We start from the raw sequence: 11127 nt of genomic DNA on the forward strand, positions 1-11127 counted from the left end.
TAGCCTTAAATATTCTCGATTATGGCAAATATTATGAGAAAATTGAAACAAGAAGAATGCATGCAGAATCTCCAAACCCTGTATCACGTGTGTCTTGATAAATTTTGTTATCAAAATCACTAAATTAGACTAATTTAAATGTGGAATTACAAGTGTATGTTTAATGACCATGATGTTTAACAAAATTTAAAATTACAAGTTTAACAGTGTTCCTATCGATTATTTAAGAAGTTACTTGTATGTAAAAACTTATTACATCATGTATAAAATATTTGGATGCTCGTAAATATTATTAATTTTTAATAACATATTTTTTTCTAAAAAATGTAAAAGTGAAAATTCAGTGCCAAAGAACTGTAGTTCAAATAACATAGTTTTTTCAAAACTTTAAGTTCGACTCTGATTTCTAATTTTAAAAAAAAAAAATTCAGTCTTTTTTAAGTACACACAAGAATCCGTCCGATTTTCGTCACTTTCCAGGAAACTTGGCAGCATATGCTTAATTTATGCTATACACTGGATTTTAATTCAACTTTACCTGCTTCATTTCTTCATTCTTGATATCAACACTGCTTCATTCCGATTCCGAGTTATATATATACCACGCCATGGCCAATGATGGAGCGGCCGGGTCATCATCCTCGTCGACGCCGTGGAGGTGGGCATCGTCATCCTTGTCAGAAGAAGGAATGTATGATGTTTTTCTGAACTTTAGAGGCGAAGACACAAGGTTTGCATTCACAGATTATCTCCACTATGCACTCTCCGAAATCGGAAAGCTCAAAGTATTCAGGGATGATCCGGGTCTGGAACTAGGTGACGAAATTAAATATACTCTGATGGAAGCCATTAAAAGATCCAGGATTCAAATTGTTGTGATGAGTGAAAACTATGTATCTTCCGGATGGTGCCTCCTGGAACTAGAGCAGATGCTCAAGTACTCCGATGATGGAAACAAACGGTCCATAATCCCAGTATTTTATCGCGTGAAGCCTGCAGAAGTGAATCGTCAGAGTAGCGACAAATCCAAGGAAGCCATGAAGAAACACCAAGAGAGATACGGCAAACACAAGGCGGAGGCCTGGAAGTTTGCTCTATCTACAGTTTGCGGCCTATGAGTTAGTTACCTAAAAATATTCAGTTATTCCATGCAAATTTATACGTTAAAAATGCTCAAAGCCGTTAAATGATTTAAATGATTTGACTAAATTTCATCTAATAGCTTTCAATTATCAATCTCACATAAAGTTGACCCCACCTGAATTTGTCTCTGTATCTTATACAAAATTTACCATGCTCACCTTGCTTGCCTCTAATTTTTTCCTTTTGTTGGTGGTCATTTCTCTCTTATTGTACTAATCAAATCAGCACTATTGGTTCTTCAACTTTGTCTCCAAATTTTATCCTTTACCTTCATTTCTCTTTTATTGTACTAATCGAATCAGCACTATTGGTTCTTCAACTTTTTCTCAAATGGTTGCAGCGGCTCAAATTAAAGTAGCTTCAGATAACTATTTGCTTGCACATCTTGGTTATCATAGCTGCAACACTTTTTTTAAAATCAAATCAGCATTTTAATTTTGTTTTTGGCTCTATTATTTGACGTTCGTCATATGCTTATTTGATGAAAGGTTTTTGTGCCAATAAGAAGTGAACTACTTTTTTTTTTTAAATTGCTTTGCCCGAATTGATAAAGCTTCAGCAGCAGCAGCAAGCTTTGTTCAATATTACTCCAAAGTGCTGGGTTTAGTTGATAAGACTTGTTTGCATTGATAGTCCATATATACTAGCCTCAATGAATTTTGTCCAACTATCAACCTTAATATGGGCATGTAACAATAAAACATCCAGTAAATTAGCCTTTGGACTTTTAACCCAACCAAATATATCAATAATAATTATTGTTTCTAAACTCAACTCTTATTTTTAATGCGTATTTTGTAATTTAATATGCATTTTATACTAATGATTGATTTAGATTATTAATTTTGGTGTATATCTAATATAGTTAAATTTTTATATATTTTTTATTTTTTGTTAAAAATAATTGGTATACGGTAAGATAAAATTAAAAGTTTATCTTTTATATAGTAAAAGATAGAAAAAAAAATTATGTACAAAAGATGATGTACATATCAACTCTCTATTGTTTGTTTGTTTCTTTATGTTAAGCGTTAGGGTAACTCTATTGTTTTATTAGCTTGTGTACATTTATGATTTGTAGGTATGAAACTCAGGTCATTGGTGAGATTGCTGAACAAGTCTTTGCAAAACATCGAAAGATCAAGCAACTATTGGATAAATTTGATTCTGAATTTGAAGCGGTCGAACCACTTTTGAACCTTGAATCTTGTGATACTGTTCGTATGGTGGGAATTTATGAAGATCCTAAAATAGGCAAAAGTTACATAACAACATTTGCATTTGAGCTATACTATAAGATCAAATACAAGTTCAGAGCGGCAAGTTTTCTTGTTGATGTTAGTAAACAGTTAAGGAAAAACACCGCTAATGGCTTGGAAAATCTCCACAAGGAGCTTCTTTCTGATATGGGTGTGGAAACCATGCAGGAGTTGCAACATAAGAGAGTGCTTCTGGTTCTGGAAGGGGTTAACAGTGACAAGCATTTGGAGTTTCTAGTGGGAATGGGAATAGGTGATTGGTTTGGTCTTGGTAGTAGGATCATCATAACAACAGAAAACAAAGATCTCTTTCAGAATTATCCTGTGATGGATGGTGTTGAGCTTAAGATACATTGCTTTCGCGAAGGTGAATTCAGTGGCAGTAATAGGAATGTGAAGGAAAGGAATGTTGTGAAAGATTTCATCGATTTAATTAATCAACTGAGAGAAGAAAATTCAATGAGGAACAATGTTGTTTCAATTGTCAGTGAGATATTCACTTCCCGTGCATTGGCAACTGTTTCCAAAGATTATAGAGAAAAAGATGTTTTCTCAAGCCTTCATCGTTCTTTGATGCCATCCACAGCTATACCTGAAAATGAAGAGGCTTTACAGGGGAATGTGAGAAGGGCACTTCTAGTATGGCCACACATATAGGTCTGATGGCTCACCCACTGGCATATATTTGACTCCAACTATTGGATCAAATCATATGTTACACTTTTAACGTTCAAATTTTTGGGATGGGCTGAATTAGGAGTTATAAAGCATGAAACATGCTAGTTACCCACTTGCATAACTTGTTACTTGATTTTTATTTGGTAAATCAATTGATTATTTTGCAATTTAAATTGTAATGACGAATGTTTTTTCTGTAACACCAAAAACTTGGCAATTCGATTAATTTACATCCCTCTTAAGATTCAAATATCAAGGATTGATAGACGAAGAGAACAACCGAAACTAGCACAACCATTTTCAACGACTAAGGTTTTGAATTAATGTTATGAAATATAAACATTCATCATAGATTGACAATAATGCAACAGTTCTAAAGAAACAGAAATTTATGCATGACAGTAGATAATAATAATAATTCAAATGCACTGATGAAAATAATAAAAAAACAACACCTTTGTTTAGGGCACCACAGAAAAATTAGAAGTTCTACAATATAAAGATAGTAATACTCAAAACATCTCTAGCAAGAACTTGGTCCATAAAAAAATACTATCATTGAACATCTCTACTGCTGCTTCTCGGCTTTCTTCTTCTGCCACAAGCGGTCTAGTGCACTGTCGGCATCACCCTGCAACCAACATACAATAGCATTAAGTATGAAACAAAATTGCTAAATGCAAAGAATGAATGATATATAAGACCAAAGGATATCCAGTTAAAAAGTTTAATTTGATAGTAATTCTTGAAAGATCATGCAATGGCAGTAGACAATGTCTATTTAATACAAGATACAATGTAATTCAGCATTAATTTCAATAACCCAATAAATTCACCATACTTAACCCACCTAAATCCACAAACATATAAAGGAGACACACAAGTAGTCAATAAGATTCAGTGATTAGGAAACATTAGTACAGGATAATCCAACCCATGTCATAGTTAAATCATGTTACTATTATCTTTGGCTTAACAATAGAAGAAATACATATTCAATTCAAAATGCTCCCAACTCCCACAATAGAAAACCAACAAATACTCAGTAGACGGGTTCCCATGATCTACATGCCATTAAATGTCAACCAAGGAAATTACACCAAAAACACACAATTAAACGAATTAAGACACAAGATTCAAAATAAATAAAACCTAAATCAACTAAAAAAATCGAAGTTTTCATATGAATATATACAACACAAATACATAATCATAATAAGAAGAAAAAACCTGAGCGCGAATGAAGCCGCAGAGGGCAAATGTGGAGAAGGTGTTATTGTAGAGACCACTCTCATCCAAGTGACCAATGTTGATCTGAACTGACGCATGGTCCTTTGCAGTTATCAACCTGTTTGTTGCAGAGCTACACCATAACACAATAACAGAAATCAGTATAAAGGTTCAAATTTTCAAATACATATTATATTTTCTTAAAGAAAAATCAGTGAGCGAAAGAAGAAAGGTTAGGAAGAAAGGTGTGTTTACCACTTCCTAGGAATGTAGAGCTCAGTGATCTGTCCCTCCTCGTTCTGCATCTTTCTTTCTCTGTTGGCAAAATAAAACACTCTTTCTTAGAGATCAACACAAAAAAAACCTAAATTCAAATTGCAACAAGAGAGTATCAACACTAAGTTATACTTTTCAGAAAATTAAGAGAATAACATCAATAATTTGGTAAATGTATGTGTGGATTGACATTACAAAAACAAACTGAAAAAACATCAATAAAAATTAAAACACAAACACAAACACAAACATAAATAAAAAGAATAAGACCAATAATAACATCGATCAGTTACATAATCACAGAAGCATATACAAATCTACTAAGAAGAGAGTGCCAAGCAGATAATAATTTACAGCATAACAGTGACAAAGACAGATATAACAAGCAGAAAATAGAAGAGAACTCACAGGACAGAGAAGCGTGCGTCGCCGAAGATCACGGTTTGGAGGGAGGAGGAGGAAGGCGCAGAGGCAGATAAGAAAGTCTCTAGGGTTCTCTGTCTCGGCAATGGGTTGGGCACGTTATGCGTCTCATATATATACTCTCTAGGGTTTTCTGTATGGGCAATGGGTTGGCCCGTTTGTCAGTTGGGCCTGGGCTACTCATGCTTCTAATAATTTTATATTTGTATATTTTTTTTAATTATCAAAAAAAATATTTTATTTATCAATTATTTTTTAGTATAATAATATGAAAATATTTTTTATTAATTTATCATATTAAAAAATTACATAAAAATAATTTTTTTATAAAAAGATATAACTTATAGATTTTTAAAATTTTTTATTTTTTAATATTTTTATTGTTATTATTAAAATTTATCAAATATATTAAAAATAAAAAACTCTTTTAATAAAAAACAATTTAATTATGTAATAACATATAAATAATCTCTTATATTTACAAATAGTGAATTCGTAAGGTTATTTTTTTTTTGTTGTCTTTTGTGATTTTTAATCAAGAGACAATTGATTTTTATTTATATATTTATATATTTTGTTGTTAATTCTTTGGTATTACTAAAAGAGTTTAATTTAAATGCATTCATTTAAAATATTTTAAAGAATCTATTATAATTTTAAAATTTATATAGTTATTTTACTTTTTTTTATAATTTATTGACAAAAGTGATCGCCTATTTAATCGTATATTAATATTTAAGGATAAAAAAAAGAGAAAATTATTCTAAAGGAGCACTAAGGAGATTTAACTATTAAAAGAGATTTATTTTTATCAAAATTATTAAAAAATAATAATTAATAAAATATTTAAAAAAAGGATCAAATTTTTTATTAAAAACATATATTCTTAAATTATTTATTTATTTATTTATTTTTAAAGACATATTTTTACAATAATTGAATCATTTTTCTATTTTTTTCTTCTTCTTTTTAACAATATCTTTATACATCAAATCAGTTTTTGAGTCCTACTTTATTTTTTATTTAAATTTTATTATAAATAATTTTGTCATTTTACTTTATATTTTTATTTTACGTTTTCAAACTCAACACAGTAATAAGTAACATAAGAACTAAGAGAAGAAGAAATTAAAGATAATATTTTATTATTTTTATTATTTTTTTGGGAATTATGAAAAGAGAATTATGGTGTTATATAACTCGAAGGCTGTACAATATTCTCAATTAAGCCCTCAACTCTGTCTCATTTTCAACCAACAACCTTGAAAAATTTTGTAATAATTTTTTATTGAGAGCATATTAATTGTCTGTAAACAATAATATTTTTTTAAGATCTAATAATTTTATGTTAAAATTTGTTAAGAATCTATTCCTCTATTTTACATATTAAAAATTTTATTAAGAACTATGAAAAAATTATTATGTCTCATTGAAGTCATTTTTGAGAATTTTTAAGATAATAAAAGTTATTAGAGTTAAAATTTAAAATTTACCGGACAACAATTTTAAAATTTCAAAAAATAATGTATGTATGAAGAATTAGCTATCGCCTAACAAGTAATTATACCTTCATCACTTATTCATTCCAAGTCAAAAAATTGAACCTTTGATATAATTATTTGAGGACTCTCCAAGTCAATCCATGCACAAAGAAAGAATGTAAGTGCAATAGTCACAAGTCATAACCATTAATAATATTGTGTGCTTTTAATTATACATAATGTAAGTGCAAATTGCAATTAAACTATAACATTTAGAATGAGCAACTACAAAGAAAGTTGCTCCGATCCCGTTTATTATTTGGTCGTAATGACTTGATCACCTAATCTCCATTTTTATACACATTACTCTTTGTTTTAACTACTCTTGTGATTAATATTCCAATTACGATTAAGCATAGCATTAAGACTATTGTTACCATGGCAGATTCATCAGATCACGATTCAACACCATTGTCATATTTCAAGTATGATGTTTTTCTGAGCTTTAGAGGTTACACAAGATTCGGATTCACAGACACGCTCTATCATGCTTTGATCAACAACAGAATCGATACCTTCAGAGATAGCGAGGAGCTGAGAATAGGCGAGGAACTGGAAGGTGCTCTTGTTGAAGCAATTGAAAGATCAAGGATGTCAATTCTTATACTGTGTGATGAGTATCCAACTTCCAAGTGGTGCCTTGATGAACTCGTCAAGATCATGGAGTGTTCTGGCAACGGAACAAAGCGACCGGTGTTACCGGTCTATTTCCGTGTGGCAAAATCAGATGTGCAGTTTCAGAAAAATAAGTATGAAACAGCCATGGTTGCTCATCAAGAAAAAGGAAGAAACAACCACAAGTTGGAAGCATGGAAGTCAGCTTTGTCTCAAGTAGGCAAGATTTATGGTCAATGATGTGATAAAAAAACGTGAGTACTCACTAGTTACTTACTTTACTCTACTCTGTACAGATATTAAAGGATAGGTTATTGATCTTTCATCTCTTGAGGATAAATAAATTTGGAAAAGTATAGGTAACATTTTTTATTTTTTAAAAAGCCAAACATTAAAGTCTCTCTAAAAAACCTATTTTGTTCTTATATATTTTAGATGTAAGAATTTAAATATCTTACATTTTAAAAAGTAATAAACGTTTTTTGTATTTTTAATTAGTGAAAAACTCATGTGTATTCAAATTAAAAAGTTAGGCAGTGATTCAGCATTTTCTCAAAAAAATAAGGTAAAAATTTTTATGTTTTAACGCATTCACCCGTTTAGTAAATAAGAACATCATATATATTAAAACATTTTACTTATATTATTCATATTAATTCCCTTGTTAGCAATACCTTTTTTTTATTATGTCCTGATCCTTGTATGTTCCATTTTAAGATCAATTCAATCATTTTGCTACCATTAATTTGTCTCTTAACACCGTTTATATATTTGTATAAAGGAATAAAAATTAAGTGAAAATTCAGATGCAGTCAACTTCATTGATAATTAAAAACTGTTAGATAAAAATTTAGTGAAATTAATTAAATTATTTAACCGCTCTTAGCTATCAACTTTACGAGTAAAATTCACTGCATTTGAGCTTTTATCTAAAAATTAATATACAAAGGAAATGTGTATGTATGTTGTTTGTAGACCAAGCGGCTTGGCTATTGACAAGATTGTTGAAGAGGTCAAAAAAAGACTTCCTCCCTTGCCTCTGTATATTGGGCGTCCACTTGGATTTGATTCTGAACTTGAAGCGGCCAAATCACTTCTAGAGATCGATTCTAATGCCACATGTTTCATGTTGGGGATTCATGGAGATGGTGATGAAATAAGCATATTTGTTGCTGAGTTGTATAACAAGATTAGGCCTCATTTTGTAGATGCAAGCGTTCTTTCAAATGTCAGTGAGAAAACTAATAAAAGCGGTGGTGGCCTAGAAGATCTACAAATGACACTTCTTTCTGAGATGGGAGAGGAGGTAAAGTGTAAGATTGGAAGCACATTCAAAGGATCCTCTTAAATAAAACGAAGACTAGGCCAAAAAAGAGTCCTTCTGGTCTTGGATGATGTTGATAGTACACATCAACTGAATTCGCTAGCAGGAGGAATTGATTGGTTTGGTCCTGGTAGTAGGATCATTATAACAACAAGATATGAAGATGTGCTAGATGATCATGCTTTAAACAATGGTGTTGAGGTTAGGAAATATTGCATCACCAAAGGCAGTGGTTCTACTGTGAAGGAAGAAAATGTAGTGGGATTGGAGAAAGATTTTGAGATTGTGATTAATCAACTCAAGGAAGAAGATTCTCCTGGGAATGTTGTTTCCATTGTTGGCATGGGTGGGTTAGGCAAGACTACCCTTGCTCGAAAGATCTACAATAGCGATGAGGTCAAGAAGCTATTCCCTTGCCGTGCATGGGCAACTGTTTCCAAGGATTACAGAGAAAAAGAAGTTTATAAAAGCCTTCTCAACTGTCTGAAACCGTCCAGTTCCAAATTTAAGCTTGAAGATTCTAGTAAAGAGGAGCTGAAGGAGGAGGTGATGCAATGTTTGAAAGGGAAAAAGTATTTGGTAGTCTTGGATGATGTCTGGGACACAAGCTTGGTGTACTATAAAGGATTGTTTCACAAATAACAACAGTGGTGGCATGATACTATTAACTACACGTAATGATCAAGTGGCCTACTTTTCAAGGTCAAAGGATCTTCATCACAAGCTTTCCTTTATGAATGAAGAAGAAAGCTGGAAACTGTTCAGTCTTGAGGTGTTCTGCGGAGAAAAGTGTCCTCTGGAACTAGAACCTATTGGAAGATCAATTGCTAAAAGTTGTAAGGGTTTACCATTGGCTATCAAAACCATAGCCGGGTTTGTCTTGAAGAGGGAAAGATCAGAAGATGCATGGAAAGAAATTATGAATTTACTCCCTTATTGGTGTGTTACTGAGGACAAGGAAAGTAGTGAGGCGATGAAAGGGATTTTGAAGTTTAGCTATGATGATTTGCCCAACAAATTGAAGCCCTGCTTCTTGTATCTTGGAATCTTTCCTGCAGATGATGAGATTCGAGTGAGAGACTTAATCCACCTGTGGATGGCAGAAGGGTTCATAGAGCAAATTCAAACTGGAAGATCAGAAGAAGCACCACCAGAACCTGAAGATATTGGTGAGCAATACTTGAAGGAGCTAGTGGATCGTAACTTGGTACAAGTAGCAAAGAGAAGGAGTGATGGCAAAGGCGTGAAAACATGTCACATCCATGATCTCATCCGGCAACTCTGCATTTCAGAGAGCAATAATAGAAACAACAGTGCTTGTAGATTTTTCTTTCCCAACAACATAGGATCCTATGCATGTTCAGTAACATGTAATCAATCATGCACTCGCTCGCTGCTCATTTATGGAGATGCAAGAGGGTGGTCACATCATATTCCAAAAAACTGCCGAGTTAATGTGCTATATCTTGCAAAATGGTGGGTAATCGCTACAGCAACAGAGAAAGAGTACTTGAAAACATTGAAACATATCAGGTACTTGAGAATGGACTATTTTTATGGATATAATAAGTTTCCGAGCGTAGAAACTTTACATATATCTGAATATTTTCTTAAGGAGTTTAGTATTGGGGGGTGGAAGCAACTGAGACATCTTCATTGTGAACTTTGCATGAATTTATTAGTAGATGAAAAACAAGGAGTAAAAGATAAAATGCAGAATGTCCAAACCCTATGTTATGTGTATGCCGATTCACATCTAGAGTCCTTACTCGACAATGGCTACTTTCCCAACTTGAGAACACTTGGTTTAGTGATCATTGAAGACCCATATTCATTTTCGGAGCCTGTAGAGGAAAACTTAAGGAGCCTGCATCGCCTAAACAATCTACGTAAGCTGAAACTTAAGTCTAATCTAGGGTTTCAACGAGTTGCATTAGATGAAATTACATTTCCCTCAAATCTAATCAAGATTACATTGTCAGGCTTTCAGATTTTGGATTCCATAGACATGAAAATCTTGGGACGAATTCCCAGACTTGAAGTTTTAAAATTAGAAGATGTAAATTGTATGGAAATCCTTGATTGTGGTAGTGATAGGAGCTTTCCGCGGCTTCAAGTGTTTATAATGATACATGTGATTGTAGAACGTCTTACCTTAGAAGATAGTGCAATGCCTTGCCTTCGACGTTCGGTCTTCCATAAGTATTTACAATGTCATAGACATGTATGCTATTTAACCTGGACTATTTGTAGAATGTGTGCAAAGACTCTAATACCATGTCATGATACCACTCATCCCAAAAGCTTCAGCTGATGAGAAAAGGTAATACTAATGATTATATCTCTAATACTTCCTAAACCTCCATTATTGTATGAATATTCCATTAGCTCCTCATATTTTTCCTTTAATCAATCCTCTTCATGCAAGTTCTTTTTTATGCTTCTGCCAATGTGAATTGGCATAGGATTGGATCAATTAATTAATGGAGGATCTATTTCCTTATTGTTTTTATATCTAATCGTTAATAAACATGATAGATGAATAATAAAATAATAATTTATAAAATAAAAGATAAATTTTATAATTAAATAATATATAAAAAATTAATTTATAATTAAAATTAAATAAAAATTATTT

At 32.1% G+C, this 11127-nt stretch overlaps 4 protein-coding genes across 4 annotated transcripts; 3 read left to right on the forward strand and 1 right to left on the reverse strand.

Annotated features, from left to right (window-relative positions):
- Positions 1–608: 608 nt before the first annotated feature.
- LOC112743438 (TMV resistance protein N-like) lies at positions 609–3059 on the forward strand. The gene is made up of 2 exons (XM_072234620.1): positions 609–1087; positions 2225–3059. The coding sequence occupies exons 1-2, from the start codon at positions 609–611 to the stop codon at positions 3057–3059; spliced, it is 1314 nt and encodes a 437-aa protein (XP_072090721.1).
- A 427-nt stretch (positions 3060–3486) lies between these two features.
- LOC112744821 (small ribosomal subunit protein eS21y) lies at positions 3487–5108 on the reverse strand. Its single transcript, XM_072234059.1, has 4 exons — positions 4995–5108; positions 4566–4625; positions 4311–4443; positions 3487–3711 (listed from the first exon to the last, which is right to left on the reverse strand). Exons 2-4 carry the CDS (start codon positions 4613–4615, stop codon positions 3649–3651), a joined length of 246 nt encoding a protein of 81 aa, XP_072090160.1. The 5' UTR covers positions 4616–4625; positions 4995–5108; the 3' UTR covers positions 3487–3648.
- Positions 5109–6771: 1663 nt separating this feature from the next.
- LOC112743440 (toll/interleukin-1 receptor-like protein) lies at positions 6772–10778 on the forward strand. The gene is made up of 2 exons (XM_072234060.1): positions 6772–7419; positions 8141–10778. Exon 1 carries the CDS (start codon positions 6929–6931, stop codon positions 7403–7405), a length of 477 nt encoding a protein of 158 aa, XP_072090161.1. The 5' UTR covers positions 6772–6928; the 3' UTR covers positions 7406–7419; positions 8141–10778.
- LOC112743441 (toMV resistance protein Tm-2(GCR236)-like) lies at positions 9145–10803 on the forward strand. The gene has a single exon (XM_025792654.1). It carries the CDS (start codon positions 9145–9147, stop codon positions 10801–10803), a length of 1659 nt encoding a protein of 552 aa, XP_025648439.1.
- The last annotated feature ends 324 nt before the right edge of the window (positions 10804–11127 follow it).

The sequence above is a fragment of the Arachis hypogaea genome, chromosome 4 (genome assembly GCF_003086295.3).
Source record: "Arachis hypogaea cultivar Tifrunner chromosome 4, arahy.Tifrunner.gnm2.J5K5, whole genome shotgun sequence".
NCBI classification, from domain to species: Eukaryota; Viridiplantae; Streptophyta; class Magnoliopsida; order Fabales; family Fabaceae; genus Arachis; species Arachis hypogaea.